We start from the raw sequence: 23,222 nt of genomic DNA on the forward strand, positions 1-23,222 counted from the left end.
ATACATCTTAGAAGATTAATGTACAATCAACAAAATTATGGTATGATTGCACCTGTAACTTTTGAGTGGTATATAATTAAGTACTACACTTAAACGAGTAGCAGCACAGAGGGATGTGTAGCAAAACTGCATCCTGGTCACTGCAAGCAACTTTGAGGAGGCCAGAGCAACAGTTGCAGATGAGAAACACCCATGAAGGAAAGAGTACTCTGACCAAAGCCTGCATATTTGCCGCCAAGTGTACTAGTGCCAGTTGTTCAAGAATTAGTTTACATAACCACCTTGCCGCTCCTCCTCGTGTTCTTCGGACATGAGGACCTGCGATCACGTTAATAGCTTAAGTGGCATACGGCCAACTATAATACTACTGGCACGTACTACACTCCATTGGTTGGACTGACGTGCATGTAAGTACAGGACAAGTAAGCAGGGTGGCATACAGGTAAGTATAACACACCAATGAGTGAGTTTGCTCGTTATGGTTGCAAATGGAACGCTTTTGATTTTAGATCTCGCGAATCAGGCCTGGCCTGGGGCTAAACAACTACAGCCATATAAGACCAAAGTACGACCCAGAATATTAATTCAGCAAATTAAATTTTCTATTCCACAGAAATTAATCGATTGCGATCCAAATACCATGAAACTAATACCATATCTATTTCAATAATACTTACAAGGTTATTTGGTGTCTCTTGTATTCTGCATCATATGAAACGACTGCTGTTTTGTCCGGATACTTTTCAGCCCAAATACGCAATCTTTCAGGAATCGTGTCATACGAATTTTTCGCAACCTCTACTGTGTGGATGTAACTAGCCATTTTCACAAGTTGTAATGTTCGCGTTTCTAAAATCATACAAAGGCAGAAAATTATAAGTATAATCCATTTCATGATTGAAATTATTATCTTGATTTAAAACAAAAATACACAGATACATATTATTCTCCACTCATAAAGTTACTGCTTAGTACAAAACGAACGGTTTAAAAGCATTAGTTTAATTACATACTATATATATATATATAAATCAAAGGTAAACAGAAAGATCACAACAAACGAAAACCATCAAAACACATATGGAAAAAAGGACGATAGCACGACAACGGCAAACCGGATAAAACAAGATACACGGATCATTCGCAGCCAATTGCCTCTTCAGTCAGAGTTCGGAAAGTCTTCGTAGTTTCGCCCACTTATCTGCGATACTACTCGAAACCGGCTGAGCCTGGGACTTAAGCTAAAAGCGTTAAGCCTCTGGAAAAGGCAAACGAATGTACATAAACGAAAACAAATAAGTAAACAACAGAAAGGGCCTTTCGACTACTGGACGAACGTAACATATGAAATAGAATTATACATATACAATGGACAAACGCTTTTCAGCTATACAACAAAGGGAGAATAATTATACAATTACAACAAAAATAAAACAAAACAGAGTCTTTCGGCTATCAGACGAGTGTAGTAAGCTAGCGCATAAAAAATGAAATGGAAAAGTTTTAACAGACCGGGCGGCAGGACAGAACAGACGCGATCAGCCTCAAAAGTGGCCGGCCGGAAACGGATGACAATGCCTGAACCGGACAGCGCTAATGTGGTAAGGGAGGGGAGGAGTTGAAGAGGGCAGAGGAACTAAAGAATAGGAGAAAGGGGAAAGAAATCAAAGGGACCAAGGAATGAGAAGGAGGGAGAAAGAGAAAAAAGTAAAAGGGAGGTAAGTGAGGAAGTAAAACAAAAGAGATTGCAGAATAAGAGGGAGGGGGAAAGGATTAAGGAATACGAAAGGGAGACACGAGATCAGATGGACAGATGAACGAAGAGAGACAGACAGAGAAAAAAAAGAGAGACCGAGAGAGAGAGGAGGGTGGAAAAGGGGAAAAGAGGGTGAGAGTCGTACGTAGCGCTGCATAGATAAATCAAAGGTAGAACAGAAAGAACACAGCAAACAGAAACCGTCAAAACAACATGCGGGAAAAAAGGGTGATAGCACGACAACGGTAAACAGGTATGTATGCATGTATGTATGTATGTATGTAGCGTATTTGTCTATATACATTTTTGTGAGTAACGCAAGTATTCGAAATAGGATGAGACAAAAGAAATGGGGGAGAGATAATATCACATACATATGAATACTAACACGCACACACATATATGCACACACACACATAATACATACATAAATATATATATATATATATATATATATATATATATATATATATATACAGAGTGCGATGAGTGAATTGTCACCATTTTATATTTTTAATTTTGCGCGGGCGCATTGTCTGTTTTAGATTTTCTCGACTACACAGTTTAGTAGAGTCAGCAGGAGACTGTCTGTGACAAAAACAGCACCATCACGCAAATCACTCTTCTAGAAATTTGAAAACGACATGCTATACTGCTGGGCATTCGCACCGAGAGCTCCAATACGAACATCTCAGTGTTTGGATGTCAAGCCGTATGCATGTGTGTATATATATATATATATATATATATATATATGCAGCACGAAGTTTTGGCAGCGAACAGGTCACGGTTTCAAAGCGACGAAAGTATTTTGACACAAATTTAAATGTTGAAGTCAATCTAACGTTATTTTGTGTATTCTTAGATGGCTAATAAATATCTTCCACGCTGCAATTATATATATATGTGTGTGTGTGTGTGTGTGTGTGTGTGTGTGTGTGTGTGTGTGTGTGTGTGTGCGTGTGTGTGTGTGTGTGTGTGTGTGTGTGTAAGAACGACCGTGCGAACTCAAAAAGGAGAAATGGTGACGAATGGAAAAACAGGACTCCTTTTATTTAAACGAGTCACACGGTCGAACACAAAATATATATCAAAGATGATATACATATATGTTATACTACGATAACATAAATAGCCAGTAAAGGAAGACGATGGAAGACAACCGTATGAGATGAATAACAGAATTATTTATTGTGACATTAATATGTATGTCTGTGTGTGAGTGTGAATGCGACATATAAAAACATAATAAAAGACAGGCAGTCGTATACAGAAAAGAGTGTGTGTGAGTGATACATGTATGTGTATGTGAGATACAGCAGATAAAAAGAGTCAGTAGCACGTGTGAGCATTTATACCAGTTCTTAGAGTACACAATAGGAAGAGTCTGTATGTGAAAGAAGTTGAGGCGTATGAGTGGCAGAGCGATCACTAGTTGTGATGTTGTGGCTTCCATGCCGGGCCGGGTTCTTGTTATACAGATGTTCGTCGCAGGCTGGATTCTCTTGTCTATTATTAATCGTGGTGAAGCTGAAACACCTAACAAAATCGAAGAGAGAAAATGTGCCGCGGTTAGTGTTTGGTTATTGGTGTACATAGAAAGTCGTGTTGACTATGGTTGGCGATGATGCTGGTTAGTAGTCGTAGACTCGTGTTGCTGATGGCGACGTCGGTGGTAGTCGTAGCTGGAGATGCTGTTGCTGTAGTCGCTGGAATTGCTGCTGCTGCTGCTGTGTGGTACACGGAACAGTCTCTAAGCGATCTGAACCGAGACGAATTTGCCGGGTATAATTTGGTCTATTTAAAGCAAAATAGGGGCTCTAAGACCGTAGTAGAAAAACACTATCACGTGACCTTATTAGGAGCTGTGATTGGTCAGTTTGCGTTCTGGCGGGAACGGTTCGAAGCATTTGCTGCTTCAAATAATAATCAGTCACGTGATGACAGGAAAATGTGTTTTCCACTACGCCCGCGCTTGTTTATATTTAACAGCGGGGAAAATGGCTTCTTTGTGTATAATGGCGATCGGTAGTTTCACTACATATATATATATATATATATATATATATATATATATATATATATATATATATATTAAGAAAAAAGAAAATGCACTGAAACGTTTACGTTGAAAAAATATTTTTATCAAGTAAGATATCTACAAGGTCGACTGGTTTCGCCTCTTTCGCTAATCATGACTCAACATTTAGTAATGATGTTAAAATCCATTGCTAGCATAATGAGTTGGAGCCATTAGACGTTGGTGAGAAATCAGATCTTTTGTAAATAATTAGATAAATAAATTTAGGAGTGATAATAATTATTATTATTATTATTAGAATCAGGAAGACGGTGAACTAGCAGAAACCTTAACACACAGGGCAAAATGCTTAGCGGTGTTTCGACTGTGTTTACGTTCTGAGTTCAAATTCAGCCGAGGTCCACTTTGCCTTTCATCCTTTCGGGGTCGATAAATTAAGTATCAATAAAACACTGGGGTCGATGAAATCCTATGGTAGAAAGGATTATTAGTAGAATCAGGAAAGGTTATATAAATATATATATATATATATACACATATATAAATTATATATATACTCACACACACAAGTATATATGTATTTGAAAAGATTTGTAAATGTACCTCGCGAGTAAGTAGATATTAAAGATAAACAAAAATGAAAATGCCACTTTTAAAAAAAATGGGTGTTTTAATTAATTTACATTACATGTTTCGGTTTTTTTAAAAAAACCTTATCAAAACTGAGTATAAAATATGTGAGAAGAGGGCTATTAATAAAATAAAATTAAAATTAAAATCAAGAATAACATTCATAGTTTACTGTTATTTCTTGAATGCGCACGTGGTCCATTCGTTCTGGAGGCATGGTAAGTTCAACTCGCTGCGATAGTAAATAACTATTATCTGTTTTTGTAAATTAAATAGTGGTCAAGTTCTGTTTTCTAAGAGTGACTGTAGCCGTCGAATAACCAGCAGCAGTAATAAAAATAATAGTAGTAGTAGTAGTAGTAGTCGTGGTGAAGTTGTTCCCCCTGTGGTTTTAATAGAAATCGGGTTCTTCGATCTCCTTTGTTTATTTCTTATGAATAACTTGCAAATCCATATATGAAAGTCTCAGTGTTGCTAGTTTAGAGAATTTAGACTTGGTCGGTATTTTCTTATGAAGTGTATTTCCTTGCTAATGCGCTCATTTTGGCTAGCATTGTCTTTGAATTTGTATAGTGGAAACGTTGTGAATTTGGGAAATTTGTTGTAAGCACAATCGTCGATGTGTTGACTGAGAGGTATTTTCCTGTTTTCCGGGATCCTAATTTGGGATTTGTGTACCGCTATCCTCTGACGTACGCTGGTCTTTGTGTGTCCAATATATTGCCGTTTGCATCCAGAGCATGTAATTAGGTAGATCAAGTTCTCCGATGCACATGTAAAATGATTTTTTTTTTTTTTTTGTGAAATTATGACCTTTTTCTAATCGGTGTTCCGATCCTTCTATTACGTTGACATAAATCCCACAGTTGGGTCTCCTGCATTTTTTTTACTGCTGGCTTAGTAGTTATTGTTGAGTGTAACTTGGCCTGGGTTAAAATCCTTTTCATTGATTTTGGTTGCCTCTTACTTTTGATGATTGTATGTGCTTTGAGGATTTGGTTCATCTTTGGGTCTTTTTTGAGCAGAGCTGTGCTGTGGAGTATGTTGTTGAAGGCCTCATTGTTATGTGGGTTGTGTGTGGAGATGTAAGGCAGGGTTTTTAATTTTTCTTCCTTCTTGGGTCTTGGTTGTCTAAGTTCTTGTGTATTTAATTGAAGTACCCTTTGGATCGTATTTTCGATTAAGGGCTGTGGATAGTTTTTATTTATGAGTGTAGATTTCAATTCCTGGAGTCGTGTATAACGGGTGTCTGCATCTGATACTATAGTGCATATTCTTTTGGCTAAACAAAATGGAATATTAGTCCTGGTGTGTCTCGGGTGGCAAGAATCAAATGGTAGGTACTGTTTCGAGTCAGTGGGTTTATAATAGATAACTGTCTCTATCTTGTTCCCGACTTTCTTTATGAGGATATCTAAAAACGGTAATTGTTGATTGTTGTATTTTCTCGTAAATTGGAGGTTTTCATTTATTCCATTTAGAAGTGTTTGGAATTCGTTGAGTTTTTCTATACTTTCATTCCAGAGGATGAAGCAGTCATCGAGATATCTTTTCCAGTTGTTTTGTATGTAGGTGGAAAAGGAGTTTCCATATTTCTCGAGTGTTCTCTGGTATAGTTTAATCTCGAGATAGCTCATTACCAGGTTCGCAAAAGCAGGCGCAGTCCGTGTTCCCATTGCAGTCTCCGATTTTTGTCGGAAGTAGTCATTGTTAAATATAAAATAATTATTTTCTAGGATAAATCTTAGTCCTTCTATTATGAGTTCTTTTTTAATACGAGAGGGGAGTTCATAGGTGTAATTGTTTAACCAGAATGTGATGGCTTCTATTCCTAGAGTGTATGGGTTAACTACGTCGAAGGATACTAGTAGTGTTTTCTCATTGACCGTTTTTGGGAGGTAGTTTAGCATGTCCAGGTCATCCCTTATAAAGCTCTTCATGTGTTTTAGGAAGGGTTTCAGTAGAGTGTCCAAGAAGTTGCTGAGGCGGTGGGTTTCAAATGCTGGACCTGCTATTATTGGTCTTAGTTTCGGGTCATCAGGTGAGGGGACCTTAATAATTATGTCTGTAGCTCCTTTGCATGCAACGCTTATTATTCTGCTTTTGTGGATTTTGGGGATACTGTAGAATAAACTTGATTTACTCTTGAAATTGGTAATGTAGTCGTATTTCTTGTCTGTGAGTCCATCTCAGTATGAGTTAATTAATGTCCTGAGATTATTCATTATTTTATGTTGGTTATAGTGTTGGGCCTTTTCGTAATATGTCTCATCCCTTAATAAAGATAGTACTAGATTTTTATAGTCCCTCGCGTTCATTAGGACTACTGCGTTACCTTCATCTGCTTCTTTGATTGTTACGGTTTTATCTTCTTTTAGTTCGTTAAGGTCATTCCATTGTCTCTTGCTGAAGTTTGGTCTGTGCTTTTGTTTATTCGTGAGTTGATAAGGGTAATTGGTGATGTGCTCACAAAATTGGTCGAGGGCTTTATTCGTTCATTTTGTAGGGGTGTAGTTGCTGCTATTTCTCGCTATTGAATCGTCGTCAATGTGTTTGTCATAAAATTCCTCGGCTAATCTTAATTTTCTGCAAAACTCAGAAATGTCATCTTTCATTACATGGTAATTTGGTCGTTGTGGGGTTAGTGTAAATTTTAGTCCTTTGGATAGTATGTTTATCTGGTTGGGTGTTAGTTCTTTATTTGAGAGATTCGCTATTTTAATTACCTGTGGTTTCTCTGGTATGTCTGGTGCCATCGTGTATCCCTGTTCCTGTGTACTGGGTCTAAAAAATTATTGGAGTGGTCGGGTTTAATAGTGTTATTTATCTGCCTCCTGTTATAATTTTTATAGTGGGTTAGTGATGTACTATTTTGTATTGTGTTTTTGCACCTCGTGTTCCGTCTTAGTGTTTCAGGCATGTTATGTTGGTAGTTGTTTCTTCTGTAGTGGGTTTGTTGTTTGCTATGATGGGTTCCGAGAGTATAGGTTTTGTTGGTGTGTTTTAGTTGGGTTCTTAAAATTGAGTAGTGTATCCCTGTAGGTGTTTCGTGGTGCATTTATGTAGCTTGGGTTATATAGATTGTGGTTTCTAAAATAGTGTGGTGTATCTTCATGCATTTATGTAGTATGGGGTACGTTCAAAATGTCTTTTTCGTGGGAGAAGTATGTTCCGTTTTCTTGGTGGTTGTTCAGTTATGATAGATTGAGGTTTTGTTTTTCTTAATTTTAGGAAGGGGTTGTTGGAGATGTGTTCCTTTTTGAAGTTGGTTTCGTAAGTTGAAAACCAATTAGCGCTCTTTTCCCATCGCTGGAGGGATTCTAGTTCCTCTTTTTCGCACTCCTCTTTTCATAATTTTAGCATTGTTTCTGTGTTGGGGTCTTGTGTTTGTTTGTTGAGTTCTTTGTTGATTTCTTCGTCTATGGTTTTTACTTTTTCTTCATTTGTTTCTGCCCTTAGTTTCAGTAGTTCCGTTTCCATCTTCATTTTTTCTAGTGTCATTCTTTCTCGGAGTTTCTTTTGTACTTCTGGTTCTTCCTGGATGGGTTTTATTTGTAATTTGCGGGATATAATTAAGGGTGTCGAGTCAAGCCATTTTTTATATATTTCTGCTTTATTGTGGTTTTGTATCATTTTCCAAAACGCAAATTTTCTGTTTCTAAGACGTTTTCTCCATTGTGGTGCCACGTGGTTTTTTTTATTTGGAATGTTGATGCTACGGTGTTTGCCCCATGTGGTATCCCGTTTTGTTGTTCTTGTTTTGAAATGTTTGAAAAGTATGTTTTAATTGTTTCACATAAGTTTCCAAGGTTCTCATATATTTCGGTGGATGTTTTTCTCGTTTCGAGAAGTTATTCATAAGAAATAAACAAAGGAGATCGAAGAACCCGATTTCTATTAAAACCACAGGGGGAACAACTTCACCACGACGACTACTACTACTACTATTATTTTTATTACTGCTGCTGGTTATTCGACGGCTACAGCCACTCTTAGAAAACAAAACTTGACCACAATTTAATTTACAAAAACAGATAGTAGTAAATTACCATGCCTCCAGAACGAAAGGACCACGTGCGCATGCAAGAAATAACAGTAAACTATGAATGTTATTCTTAATTTTAATTTTATTTTATTAATAGTCCTCTTCTCTTCTCACATATTTTATACTCATTTTTGATAAGGTCTTTTTCCCAAAAAAAAACCAAACATATAATGTAAATTAATTAAAACGCAATTTTTTTTTAAAGTGGCATTTTCATTTTTGCTTATCTTTAATATGTATATATGTATATATGTATATATATATATATATATATATATATATATATATATATATACATATATGTATGTATATATATGTGTGTATATATACATAAGAGGTATCCATCATAGGATACCTGGCACGCTAGAAGGAATAGCCAAAATTCAATCCACTATTAGTGGCTTGAATTTTGGATTATCAATGATTAGTAATATCATTTTCTGTTCATGTTCGAGCCAACACAATCTGTGTGTGCGTCACATATTGTGTTAAAGTCTCCTAACAATACTAGCGAATGCGACGTGGCCAGGAACTTACCCAGGTCACGTAAATTTTCTCTTTGAGGGCCCATAATGTTGGGTGCATAAATAGCGACTAGCCTGATTATCTTGTCACAACTGAATGTCAGGTCGAGAACGACCAGCCTGCCTTCTGGATCTGGATCAGAAAAAAACAACGTTTTTTCGGCAACCCAGTTTCTTTTTAGTAGGACCAACACCCTACCTCCACCTCCCACCCGACTCGGAGAAACGTATTTTTCATGGCCGTTCAGGAGGAGGAGCAGCTCTCTTGGCCCCTTTACCCCGGGTTTCCGTTGCAATAATCACATCCAATTTTTTTTTTTCAGTTTGGATGCTAGGTGCATCAATTATTCTTTTGGACACAATACTTTTGTTTTTTGGCAAACTCGGGAATTCTTCTAGTGAAAGCTCTGACACATCTCAGACACATCTCCAAGTAACTCATACATTTTGTTATTCTTTTTTTCAACGGGAGAATCAAAAATTCCATTTTCGGGGGAATCCACTATTTCTTTGCTCGTAGTTGGCTCCTCACCAGATAACATGCAATTCTTCGTTTGAACAGGAGAAACAAACATTTCTGCTCCAACGGTAGGTTCCTCGCTAGACGACATCCCCCACCACCACTAACAACGCGTGCCTTCTAAAAGCACTTAGTGTTTTCAAATGAAAACTCCAACAGTTACGAAATTCAACAATTTAACAAGAAACAGCATTTATCAGAAACAGCAGTTATTATCAATAATAACACTAAGAAACAGCAATTTTCACCACGAACAGATGTGCGACGCGTAATAAACAAAAGAGACATACGAAATACCGATTTCTTTATTACCCATAAAGGGCTATACAAAAAATTGTTAAGACATCACAAAACATAAAGACAGTACAAAACGCAAACATAAAATCGGGGTAATTAAAATAAAATGATAATATGCAAGAAAGAAAAAAAATGAGGCGCAATGTCCACTCTATCCCCGAAGTCGGGTGGTTACATTTATCCAGTTTTTCACTTTTACGTTCAACGTCATGTAAACATTTTAACGGTTTTGTAAGTCAAAAAATTCCAACACTCGCGTTACCTTTCTTCCATTAATCATTGTTACGTCCGTCCTTAACAACTGCAAATAATCAGTTCTAGGGGTCGGTGTCTCCACCAACCATATCCGTTTCGTTATTATATTTTCACCAAGTTCTTTTATGCACTCCCAGCATCTTTCCTCACGTATCAAAATGCATTTTTCAGCACATTTCTCTGGCATTTTCACTTTTATTATTTCTCCCAACCTCTCGACTTTTCTCTCCATCTGCTCGCAATTCTCGTACTTTATGAAAAGCCCCTTGTATTTCACATCTTTATCCGTTCTCTCCTCCTCTTCTTGTACATTATTAGTTTCTGGCTTTTTTATCTCTTTTTTGTTTTCTGTTGACCGTTCCTTTGACTTATTTTTCCTTCGCTTTTTAGGGCTAGTAGCTCCATTTTCGTTCTTCTTTGTTTTCTCTGTTTCACACTTCTGTCTCTCTTTCATTTCCTCAGTGTGGTCTACAATTCTTTCCTCCTCTGTTTGTGCTTTCTCTTGCTGTGTCTGTGTGAACTCATATAGGGGACATTTGGTCTTCATAATCACCTCTCTCCCCGCATATATAACAATTTGATTTTCTTCCCTCGACTACGACATTTAACGTTTTCTCGTCCTCCACTTCTATCTGGTATGGAATTCTTTCTATGTCCTCGAATGTTGCAAAAAGCAACATTTCGAGTCCAAATCCCCACCATTTGCACACTTGTTTTCGCCACTGGTCCCAATTCCGGCTCCTCCTTGGTTGCAGCCAGCACTGTTGCAACCAACCACTCTGGTTTAATTTCTGATGTAACTCTGGGAATTCGTATTTTCACACTTCTTCTTCCTCTATAACTTGGTAGTAATGCTATTTTCTCACTTCTTAATATGTTGGTTGCATGCTTGGTTGCCTCTTCTTCCTCTGTTGATGTACGTGGCTTCATTGACAATTTCACCCAGGCACTCCTCGATTTCCTCTTCCGTCACCATTTCAATTTTACCGGTTTCGACAGCCTGTGTACGATACACTACTGACCTCAGAATTTTATTTTCTTTAGTCTCTTTTGGGGGACACAATGGATCTTTTTTAAAACGGGAGCCACATTTTTCATTAACGAAACACTTTGAAACTTGGAACACTGGTAGAATGTGTCATATAAAACATCTTTTTCTCTTAGTCTTCTTAAAACAAAAAGAAATCCCTAACTTATTCCATGTTAAAATTGTCGTATTTCTGTAATTTCAACCAATCACTGACGTCCATTCAACCGATATACATTAAGTGCCGACTACATAAACAAACGATTCTGAAACAATTCTATCGGTGATAGGGTTAGGGTTAGGGTAAAACAGCAAATTTAAAAAGAAAAAAGCAAATAAAACGAAGAAAAAAAAAAGAAAATGAAAAAAGCAAATAAAACGAAGCTATGGCTTAATCAGCCAAAGGAGTAAATGTAAACAACTGAATACTTGTCAGTGAATGGTTGAAATTATCGAAATAAGACAATTTTTTACATGAAATAAATTCGAATACAAAAATATTTTTCTGTTCTATAACATAAAATAGATAAGTATATGAAGTGTGAAAGTCTTTCGGTACCAAAAACACTACGTAAAACATTAATGAAAAATGTGGCCCCCGTTTTAAAAAAGATCCGACACAATTTGTATATGAGTCTCCCTCAACTTCTATCAAATTCCTGCTTCTGGTCACCTCCTCCATATCCAACTTGATTAACTTGGTTTCCAGCGGCACTGGCTTCCTCGCGGCACTGGCTTCCTCGCGGCACTGGCTTCCTCCTTGGCAAAGCTCTCCATACTGGAGACACTACCACTTGCCATAGCTAGGAAAAAATGCAGCAGCTCACGTGAAACGTAACCGTAATAATTCCACAAAAATCACAATTATTCACCGAGACAGTTTTCACAAAGTAACACAACAGTATTCGCAATAATTCACAGAGCCGTTATACCACGATGCATTTCGCCCGGCGTACTAACGTTTCATCTTTTTTATAATGAGTAGAGAAAATATAGTATGCATTCATATAATTCTTTTTTTCTTCATAATGGCATAGAGCAAATACAAATAATAAAAAATTAGCTGTTTTATTAAGCATGGTAAATTGTCCGTCTCCGTTTCAATCCTCCCAGCCTTACCATCACCATTAGAGAGCCTGCACCCCTCACATGAGAACTTGTTATAATTTTCTTAGATCAGTTTTAACCCCGAGGAGAGTTACCTATACCAAACGGTGTTGTTGTATAAGAAAAGTTAAAGGTAACATACAGACTATAACTGATAAACAGTATCTATATTTCTCAATGCTATTTATAAATATCTTGGTAAAATATGTGAAACTGCAAGACATTTTTATGTTTATCTTTGTTTTAAATTTTCAAGTTAAAATTGGAGTGCAACTCCAAGGCTGGAGTTCCCTTCACCGAGAAATGCAGCTTTTAATAATTTTATGTAGTTTAGATTATTTATATAAATAGCTTAAGAACATTTTCTGTTGTTTCTATACTGATAGTTAATTATACATATATATATTTTAAATACATTTTTTTTTCATGCAAAGTGAAGCAGAATAATCTTCATTAGCTCTAAAGTGCTCCGAGAGTACAAAAATTGGGAGAAACATAACTTTAAATAATTTTCAAAAAAAAACAATTATTGAAAAAATATAATGACCTAACACAACCTACCTATTTGACGCCCAGGTCTTTGTACTTCGATTTTCGTCTGGCCTGTTTTAGTAAATATAGTTTTATATACTCCCCACAAGAATGTGTAGGTAAGACAGTTTTATTAGCGTATGTTGATATGTCAATGTCTTCCAGCCTACGTTTACTTACTGAATGGACTCCTTATTAGCCTTTTTAGTGTGAGATTGATTCACGTTTAGATAAACTTCAAGTCAAGATAAGTCTAATGGTTGTAGTTGTTTTGTTAAGTTAGAATATTTTTGTTGATAACTTCTGAAATTTGATCAGGAATTCGTATTCATTATTTTTTATCATATATTGATTTTCTGTTACATGTTTAAGGGCACAAGCACTTATGATAAGCCCTTTTATATATTATATACTTGTAGGTTATTGTGATGTTCGGCTCTGACCACGAAACCTACGATTAAAAAGTTTTACCGCCATGAAATCACCGTCTTTTATTTCAGATACTCAATCTAGACCTGCATTATCTAATATGGCCTTCTCTTTTTAAAAATAGTTGACATTTAGCTTCTATCTCTTCCAGGTTGAGCAACAATATAAAGGCCTCACTGTTGGCTCATTGTAGTAAGTTATTCACTATAAAAGTTATCCACTATAAAAATCAGGCGCTTGTCTCTGTTCCTATAACATAAAATAGAAGTCTGGATAGGTTACTAGGATGATGATAATGATATAGTCCCCTTTTTCACTTGGGGCAATGAATTCCGTACTCCCATTTGAGATAAATATGTTAAAAATTATTAATAAAAAAAACAGCCAGCACCTTGGCTGATCCTTTTCTGAATCCACAGGGATGCACTATACAGCAGGAGCTTCTCTATGGTTTCGAAAATGTAAACCAGAAGCCTGGATAGATTACTAGGATGACGATGAAGTCTCCTTTCTTCACTTGAAGAAATGAATTTCCCTCTCCAATTTGACAGCCTGCAATTCAGTTGCTCCTATCATCAATGCACTTCGTTAGTCTTTTGTTTTTCCTTTTTTTATTTCGTAAGGGCACGATAGATGATGTTGATTTTAATATACATCGGTTGAATAAAAGATGAGATGGTCATGACTGGAATGCGATGAGTATAAGTCTTCTTGGTCAGAAGTGACACGGGGCAAAAATATCAACATCACTATCATCGTTGTTATTATCAGCACTACCACCATTACCCTCAATTAGTCGTTAATAGTTCAGACAGTGCTTCAAGTGGGGGGGATTCTCACATAAAGTAAGTCAGTTGAATAAACCCTAAATTATTAAGCTAAACACTTGCTTTTCGTAATGATAAGAATACACATAAGTTTTAGCGATTAACTGCACTCTCACATTAGACAAATGAAAGATGAACACTCCGCACTAGATAACGCTCTAATCCAAAACCGACAGTTCAATTCATCCGGTGGTAAAAGCTAAGTTACGGAAGCCATTCTATTACACATGAATTCCACAATTCTATCGATCCTTGCAAATGCTATTAACTACTCGAGTTATTTCTTAAAACGAAAGAGAAAGGGACGTTCAGTTCCTTAGTCATTTGCTTCTTGGACATTATTCTATGCATTTACCAACTTGTGAACTTACATCCTATCAAAATTTTTTATTACCCACAAGGGGCGACATAGAGGGGACGATACAACCTGATTTGGGGTCAGATGAAAACGGATGAATTAACAAAAACATGCATTTAAAAATTTTACAATGAAATAGAATTATAGTCGGATGATGCGACAGACCGGAAGACATTACGGATGGAGTGGTAAGGCGGGTTTAGCACGGACCCCTCGTGCCCCGCCTCGCCACTGATAGCTGAGATGAGTCCTTCGTCTCATTCATATAGTTACATTTATTCGCAACTTTCGTGCTACACTCTTCCATCGACTCACAAACATTTTCGCAGTCAGGCATTTTCTCTCTAGCTCTACTTTCATTTTGAGGTGAAAGGTGAAATAATTCACCAGTGCAGAGCTAGATATGAAAATGCCTGACCTTACACCTTTCACCCTCGTTTTCCAAATAACCTGTCTCGCAACTGCCACCACAGTGAGAAAACAAATCTTACCTTCTTTCGAGAGGAAATCCGGCGGGTCAATTTTTACAATTGATTCAGTCGATAGCTGTACTCTTCTAGTACCTGACAACAGTTGTTCAGCACATACCCACACCTCCGACACCTCCGAACATTGTACAATAGCGTGCGGGACGGTTTCCCTGTCCCGCTCGCATCTTGGACAAGTCGGAGGGACGGCGCAACCATGTCTTGCGAGTTTGTCCCGAACAGGTAAGGCCCCTCGGTAACACTGCCATGCCAGAGACTTCTGAAAATTATCCAGGGTTTTTGGCCCGAATGTACGTCGGAATAGACTGGCCAGATGATTTTCGTCGAGACCTAGGGTTTCCCCTAAGGTGTCATCACATTTCACCTCTACAAGCCCTCTATAGAAGAATGCGGTGGAACCCCCACCGCAGGCATTGCACAAGTGACGGAATAGCAGGAGTGCCTTGCGACACTCCGTGTACCATGTACCCAACTTCGATCTTCGATTCAACCAGGTTTCCCATCCACCGAAACTAGTGAAACATCTGTTTCGCCAGCGGAGACCACACCCGTTCACCATCCAGATAGAGCGAAAGATGCCTCAACCTCAGCGCATGTTTGCGCATCAACAGCCAAGGCATCCCAAGTCCACCCTTTAACGGTTGTTGGCAGCAAATAGAGCGTCTCACAAACGGTTTCCAGCTCTTCCACAAAAAGCGGAAGAGCTGTCTTTCTAGTTTGATTAACCACGAATCGGGGCAAGGAACGACGGTTAGGCGGTAGGTGATGACCGATGCGATGAACACATTGGCTACCTTCGCCCTCCCTTTCAGGGATAGCCACCGCCAAGACCAGGTCTTGACTCTGTGGGTCACCCTGCTCGTTACCTCGGCCCAGTTCTTCTCTATTTGGAGGTCTGGTCCAAACCAAACTCCTAGCAACTTAATCGGGCCCTCCGTCCAACGTCCCACGACGCTATCAGGAGGCATCGACTTGCCTCTCCAGGTGCCGAGCTGCAAACCGACTGACTTTTCACGATTAACTTTTGCTCCTGCCACCGTCTCGTAAACCTCTATGGCCTTGCCCACTAACCGTAGGTGGTCCATTTCGGTTACGATGATAGTGATGTCATCCGCGTAAGCAGAAACCGATTTTCCACAACCTTGCTGTCTCGGGATGCCGCTCAATTTTCGCAGTAATGGCTCGAGGGCCATCACACAAAATCGGGGAGAGCGGACACCCTTGACGAACCGAGCGTTTGATGTTGAACGGCTTCGATATGAAGCCGTTCACCCGAACTACCGAGTCGATGTTGTTGTAAATCTCGATGATCCACCTGAGAAAACCAAGACCCAGACCGAACTGCGCCAGAACGGACACCAGGTAGCGATGATCAACCCTATCGAATGCCTTAGATTGGTCTAAATGGACCAGTGCCCCACCCTTGCCAGCATCATTATTAAACCCTTCTAAAGTGTATCGTGTAAGATGGAGATTATCCTGGATGGTTCTGCCGGGAACGGCACACGTTTGTGCCTCCCCGATCAGACCGTCCGCGACACCCGCCAATCTTTTCGATAACACTTTGGCCAAAATCTTCAACTCTGCGTTTAGCAGAGTGATGGGCCGAAAATTATCAATGGAATCCCCCTTGTTCGGGTCCTTTCTGACAAGCGTCACCACTCCCCGGCGCACAGATCTGGGAATAAACCCATTCTGCTGCCAGTTCGCGTAGATATTTGCCAGTAGGTGCCCGAGCAAGTCTGGCATACTTTTGTACAACTCGTAGGGTAAACCATCCAGTCCTGGCGCCTTACCCGTGCTGCAGTCAGCCATTGCCTCAATTACTTCCTCAGGTGTGATCGGCCCTTCACAGCTCTCCGCGTCCCGCCCCGACAGACGCGGCATCCCGGCGAGGAAGTCCGTTAGGTCCCTCCTGCTATCCGGCTCGCCACCCCCATCGAAAAGCTGGGCGAAGTGCTCCTGAAAGGTCTTACACATCTCTTCGGGTTCGTTTATCAACTTACCTTGTTGGTTCGTCAAAGATCCTATTGTAGCATCATTGCCACGTTGGGCTTCCACCACTCGGGCCCATCCTGTGGCCTTGGTTCCCTCGCAACCCATAGCACGAATTCTAGCTCTGACAATGCAACCCATGTGTTTGGCTTCGAGGTGCTGGTTTAACGCCAGTCTCTTGTCCTTCACCTGAATCGCAGAGCCAGTTCTCATTGCTTCCTCTAATTCCTGAACTAAAACTGTTTCCCTCCTACGCTCTCTAGCCACTAAACTTATGCTATATCTAACAGACTCATATTTAATGGCTTGTTTGAGGGCATACCACCATTTATTATTAATAATGGCACCGGTTAATGCCCTCTGAATCAACAAACTAATCCGATCTCTGTACTCCTTAATCGCCAAAAGGGACGTATTAAGTTTCCAGTAGCCGGAGCCTCTAGTATATCGCTTATCTATGTCGAGCCTACAAGTGATCATTTTATGATCACTGTAGCTGACTGGGTAAAACTGTGGACACTTAGCTATATTTCTATCTACTTTTCTAATTAACACTCTATCTATGTATGACCTGGAAGATCCATCGCTACTTGACCAAGTCCACATTGGAGCGTTCGCAAATTCCAACCTATAAGGGTCTGCCAGCTCAAAGCGGCTTAGCAGATCCAGGAAGCAAGAATTACCTTTTCTAGTGGTATTTGAGCCAACATAATCTACACGTGCCTCGCAAATTGTGTTGAAGTCTCCTAGCACAACTAAAGAATGTGATGTACTGAGAAACTTCTCTAGATCCCGAAAAAAGTCATTTTGCCCTGATAGTTGGGGTGCATAAATTGCAATCAGTCTAAAAACTTTACCATGGCTGAGCGTCAAGTCCATAATATCCCACCGGAGGTGGATGCAGCGCGTTTGGTTGCTGGAATCACAAAGGGCCTGTTGGAAAAAATATCAATACTCCAGGCCTCAGTGGAAAAAGAAGAGCATTGGAAGGGTCAATGCCTGACCATGACAATACAAGCAGATTAACTTTTTCTCAGAAACCCGGTTTCTTTTTAATAGGACCAACACCCTACTCCCCCTAGAAGGACAGCCTGGAGAGAAGAAACTCTCGTAGCCATTCAACAGAGGGCGTCAGATATCTTGGCCCTCTCAACCGGGTCTCTGTAGCAACAACAACATCCAAATCGCGCAACCTGATGTCATTGAGGAAGCGACCTTGCTTCCAGCCTGTCATCAGGCTACGCACATTTAAGCAACCTACATGAATAGACTCCATTACCTACCTCGTATCAGTGGTTCGGCGGTTCTTCTTTTTCTTTCTCCTTTTCTTGGGGTCTTCCCGTATTTGGACGTAGGCCCTCGTAAATGTATGGAGAAAAATCCCTCCTGAGGGGGCCTACGTCATGAAAGAATTCGGACTTAATCCGTCCGTAATCCTTCCGGCCTATCTTGTAAATGAGAAAGTCTTTTGACGTAGTTTTCTCTACTCGTTTGGCAAACGCAATAGCTGCCAAACAGTTTACTAGTCTATTATTCGAGGCCTTGACAGCCATATATGTGTTTTCCTTTTCTTTTTCTTCTTTTTTTTTTAAGATTTAGTTTGGTGGGGGCGGTCTGTGTCTTTTTCCTTTTTTTTAAGTACAGACGACCACCCCTCCTCTCTATCTTTCTCGTCGCTCTCCTCTGTCGACCCCAGCGCTGCTTCCGGTCGACACTGGTGTTGCTTCTGGTTCGACGTTGGTGTGGTCTCAGGTTCCCGTGTTGTTACGGTTTCCTCTTCTTTTGATTCCTCTATCGCTTCTTCTTGGCTTTTGGTTTTGCATTCTACTCTGATGTGGCCCTTTAGCCCGCAGTTGAAGCACCTCGGCTTCCTTCCCTCGACAGAAACTATCAATTTTCCCTTCCACCTAAATTAATAGTTTCGCCGATTTCTTCTAGGGTTGCTGCTTCTGCTTGTATTGTCATGGTCAGGCATTGACCCTTCCAATGCTCTTCTTTTTCCACTGAGGCCTGGAGTATTGATATTTTTTCCAACAGGCCCTTTGTGATTCCAGCAACCAAACGCGCTGCATCCACCTCCGGTGGGATATTATTTACAGTAATTTTTGATGTTCTTCCCATATATAAGGGAAGAAGAACCACCTCCTCTGTTCTTAGTGTCTCCGAAGAGTATCTTTTTGCTGCCTCTTACAACCTGAACCTTACCTCTATTGTCCCGAATCTCCTCGCTCGGTTTATATAAGTAATCTCAGGCCATATTTTCTTCAGACATTTCTCGATTGTTTTTTCTTCCATTTTTACAATCCTTTTTTTTTCTATGCAGTACGTTTTGTATATTATTCTCTTTTTTTCCACTGATTCAGTGTCCTCTTTTGGGGTGGAGACCCGAATCTCCGACCCCTCCTTTGTTATTGATGTCATATATTTTTCTAGGTTACTGCTATCCGTGTTTATCACAAATTTCTTTCTACCTGCCACTTCCGCAAACTTTTTCGGTGATACCACCATTGAGACTGCCGGTGAGATTTCGTCACCGAAAATACTTGTGAACGCGTCACCCACAGGTGGGAATTCACTTGGTGAAAGGTTTTCTATCTTTCAAAGTTGGCTTACAAGCCGCAATAAAGATAGCAATGGTTCCCCCGTAGGGGGGAATTTCAACGAGTTGCTTTTCAAAAAGCAAATAACAGTTTGTTTGTTTGTTTTTTTTCCCCCAACAATAAGCACAATTCACGAAAACAGTTTACAGGTTTTGCAAGTCAAAACTTACTAATAGCAGGGAAATAAGAAAAACACGTCCAGCATCAACGCAATCAGCAGTCAAAAAAACTTACATCCTATCAGCTTAGTAATTCGTGTTGTCTCCAAATATAATGTTTAAAAAGAGAAGCACTAATACTCAGTTTTTAATGTGGTTAAGAAGTTCACTTTGCAAATACGTGGCTCCAAGTTCAGTCTCACGCATTGTATCTACAGTAAATGTATATTCTACTATATATTTGAATAAACCAGACTCCTAAAAGTGAAAGCTGGTCAATGAAAATTATACAAAGTCTCTTATGGTGACCGTTCCTGTTGTGAAATAGATTGAATCAATTGCCTGGCTTAATATCACCGAATAGCCCTTGGGATTTAACTCTATTGCAGCCATTCGGGCCAAACTTACATTCTGAGGACAAGTTCATAGAATTTTATATATTCGATCCATAATAAATATAACTGCAGAGTAACATTTAACAATGTTTTCATTTTCATTTTCTTCTACTAAATAAATAAATGTAGTTTTGACATGCTACGATAAACATCTATGGTTCCTACATAAAGATACTAAGCCCCTATAAATTTTACACACAGGAATTATAAATGTCACCTCGACGGCGATTAATACAATCTTCTACAGGTTTGTTAACGTGTTTATGCTCTACGATACATGTGCGTTGTGTGTGTGTGTGGGTGTGTGTGTGTGTGTAAAGTATTTTACTTGCTTCAGCCATTGGACTCCGTCGTAAAGGTTTAACCGAACAAATTGACCGCAGTACTTTTTTTTATCTTAAAGTATCGTTCCTATTCTATTGGTCTCTTTTTGCCGAAACGCAAAGTTACGGAGACGTAAACAAACCAACACCGGTTGTCAGAGTGGAAAACACTTTAGTGGAGGACAAGCATAAACACAAAGACACATATACGCGTGCGCACACACGGATACATAAATATATTTGTATATATACAATGGGCTTCTTTCAGTTTCCGTTTAACAATCACATCCACGAAGATTTGGTTGGCCCGGAACTATAGTACAAAATGCCACGTAGTGGGACTGTATGCGGCATCACGTGATTAAGAAGTAAACCTCTTATTTCTTTATTGCCCACAGGGGGCTAAACATAGAGGGGACAAACAAGGACAGACAAAGGCATTAAGTCGATTAGATCAACCCCAGTGTGTAACTGGTACTTAATTTATCGACCCCGAAAGGATGAAAGGCAAAGTCGACCTTGGCTGAATTTGAACTCAGAACGTAACGGCAGACGAAATACCGCTAAGCATTTCGCCCGGCGTGCTAACGTTTCTGCCAGCTCGCCGCCTTTAAGTAAACCTCTTACCACACAATCACGCTTGTACATACATACATACATACATACATACATACATGCCCTGTTGTTGATGTTGAAAGTTCAATAAAGGGGCCTTGGATCTAGGTTAGAAACCGGCTCTTTCTCTATTGGCAAGAAATCTTGAAATAAAACTGAACAATGATATGCATACACATAAACATATTCACATACATACGTACAAAGATACATGGCCGAGTGGTTAGGGTCGTAGGATCACGGTTATTGAATCGTAGGTTTGATTCCTGGACTGGGTAATGCTTTTTACTGCTCAGAGCAAGGTGCATTATTTCTCGACGTTTACAATCAACAGAGAATGGGTACTAGTCGGTTGCTGTTACAATCTTCTTGCCCAACATCTGTCATTACATCTTCAGTGTTCCGGCGAATATTTCCGAGATGGAGTCTCTGTCATTTAACCTGAAACAATAAGCGAATACGTAGTACGTGCTTTCATGTTATATTCGCTTGTGAGTGACGGCTGGCTGGTTGGCACTCCGTCGGTTACGACGGCGAGGGTTCCAGTTGAACCGATCAACGGAACAGCCTGCTCGTGAAATTAACGCGCAAGTGGCTGAGCACTCCGTAGACACGTGTACCCTTAACGTAGTTCTCGGGGAGATTCAGCGTGACACAGAGTGTGACAAGGCTGGCCCTTTGAAATACAGGTACAACAGAAATAGGAAGAAAGAGTGAGAGAAAGTTATGGTGAAAAAGTACCGCAGGGTTCGCCACCATCCCCTGCCGGAGCCTCGTGGAACTTCAGGTGTTTCCGCTCAATAAACACTCACAATCGAAACCCTGATCATACGACCAAGAGTCCGCTGCCCTAACCACTGGGCCATTGCGCCTCCACGAGTGACGGCTATGCAAGTTATATATATCAAAGTCATAGAGTTTTAAGCTTTACTTTAACTCTATCAGTCTCTAAATAATCTGGTTACATATTTTGGTAGTTAGGTGTGAGTATGAACCTGATATTCAAGACATTTATATAGTTTTTATTTATTATCTATTTGGCCTAATTTTCAGTTTACCCTCCCATGTCTTTATACTCAAAACATATCAAACAAGGACACTATGAAATCAAAAACGGAAAACTGCATATAAGCGAAAAGTTAGACTAGAACATGGGAAATTGTTTCACTTCATTCTTAAACAGCAGCTTTGCGATGACAACTAGTTTTTGTGAATGTATGAGTAAGATATTCTTTTCTACTCTAGGCACAAGGTCCGAGATTTTGGTAGAAGCGGGGGGGCAGTCGATTAGATGGACCCCAGTACACAACTGGTACTTAATTTATCGACCCCTGAAAGGATGAAAGGCAAAGTCAACCTCGGCGGAATTTGAATTCAGAACGTAAAGACAGACAAAATAGTATGAGTAAGACGATACTAAGTAACTGACCCCCTCCAGTGCGCTCTAAATCCACTATTAAGTTATAGAAGCCAAGAACTAAAATGTTTGTTCTGAATGAATAGATCACACTCCGTTTTATAAAACTAGCTTTGTTAAATGAATAGAATGGAAAAGTTTTCCACCGAGTTTTTTTTTTTTTTTTTTACTTTCACATTCTTTTATTTACTTATTTTACCTCTGTATATATTTGATTATACGAGTTTATATATAATGCGTTTGATTGTCCAAAGAAGTTTAATTACCCTAATATCATTATATTTTGTGTAAAAATGGGTTATTTTAATCGCGCCGTCGATGTATCTCTCAGTCAAATGTATCTGCATTTGTAATGTACTGTTGGAGAGCGACAGCTGGACGCTAACTGAGCTCAAACATATTCAATGGTAACAATACGATAACCGTTGCTTTGCTAACGGTAAATGGTAATTTTTTACAATTTAAATTGAATATTTAAAAAGTTATCTTTAATATATTCAATTTATATACAAAGTGTTTATGTAAGAATTAGTAACCTACTAACTTTATTTCTATTTTAATCTTCAGAAAAAAATTTCATAATAGCAGATGGTTTTTAATTGGGTAAATTGTTGAAATTGCGATGGGCTTTTTCGATAAAGGCTTACAAAATAATCATTTAATGTCTCTAACTAAAAACATTTATCTGAAAAATATATTATTTCATATTCTACAAACTCTCTCTCTCTCTCTTTCTCTCCAAGAAAATGGAGACATATCCAATCAACAAGCATTAGCCAGTAAACATTCAATTATATCTATTTATTAAATGATTATAAACATATGTGTGAGAGATACAAATTAATGAATAAAATAAATCAATAACTGCATAAACAGATATATAT

The 23,222-nt window shown here is 39.0% G+C and overlaps 2 protein-coding genes across 2 annotated transcripts in view; both read right to left on the reverse strand.

Moving 5' to 3' along the window:
* The window catches only part of LOC128248514 (uncharacterized), a 29,279-nt gene extending 16,087 nt beyond the window's left edge, over positions 1-13,192 (reverse strand). The window contains exons 1-2 of the mRNA XM_089356356.1: positions 12,764-13,192; positions 678-849 (exon numbers count right to left, since the gene is read on the reverse strand). Coding sequence (XP_089212482.1) covers positions 678-823 — 146 coding nt within the window. The 5' untranslated portion in view covers positions 824-849; positions 12,764-13,192. The remainder of the gene's footprint in view (positions 1-677; positions 850-12,763) is intronic.
* Positions 826-6,367, reverse strand: LOC149134360 (uncharacterized). The gene is made up of 3 exons (XM_089355903.1): positions 5,588-6,367; positions 1,535-1,636; positions 826-849 (listed from the first exon to the last, which is right to left on the reverse strand). Exons 1-3 carry the CDS (start codon positions 6,365-6,367, stop codon positions 826-828), a joined length of 906 nt encoding a protein of 301 aa, XP_089212029.1.
* Positions 13,193-23,222: the final 10,030 nt, after the last annotated feature.

This window comes from Octopus bimaculoides, chromosome 8, assembly GCF_046866305.1.
Source record: "Octopus bimaculoides isolate indiv1 chromosome 8, ASM4686630v1, whole genome shotgun sequence".
Classification (NCBI taxonomy): domain Eukaryota; kingdom Metazoa; phylum Mollusca; class Cephalopoda; order Octopoda; family Octopodidae; genus Octopus; species Octopus bimaculoides.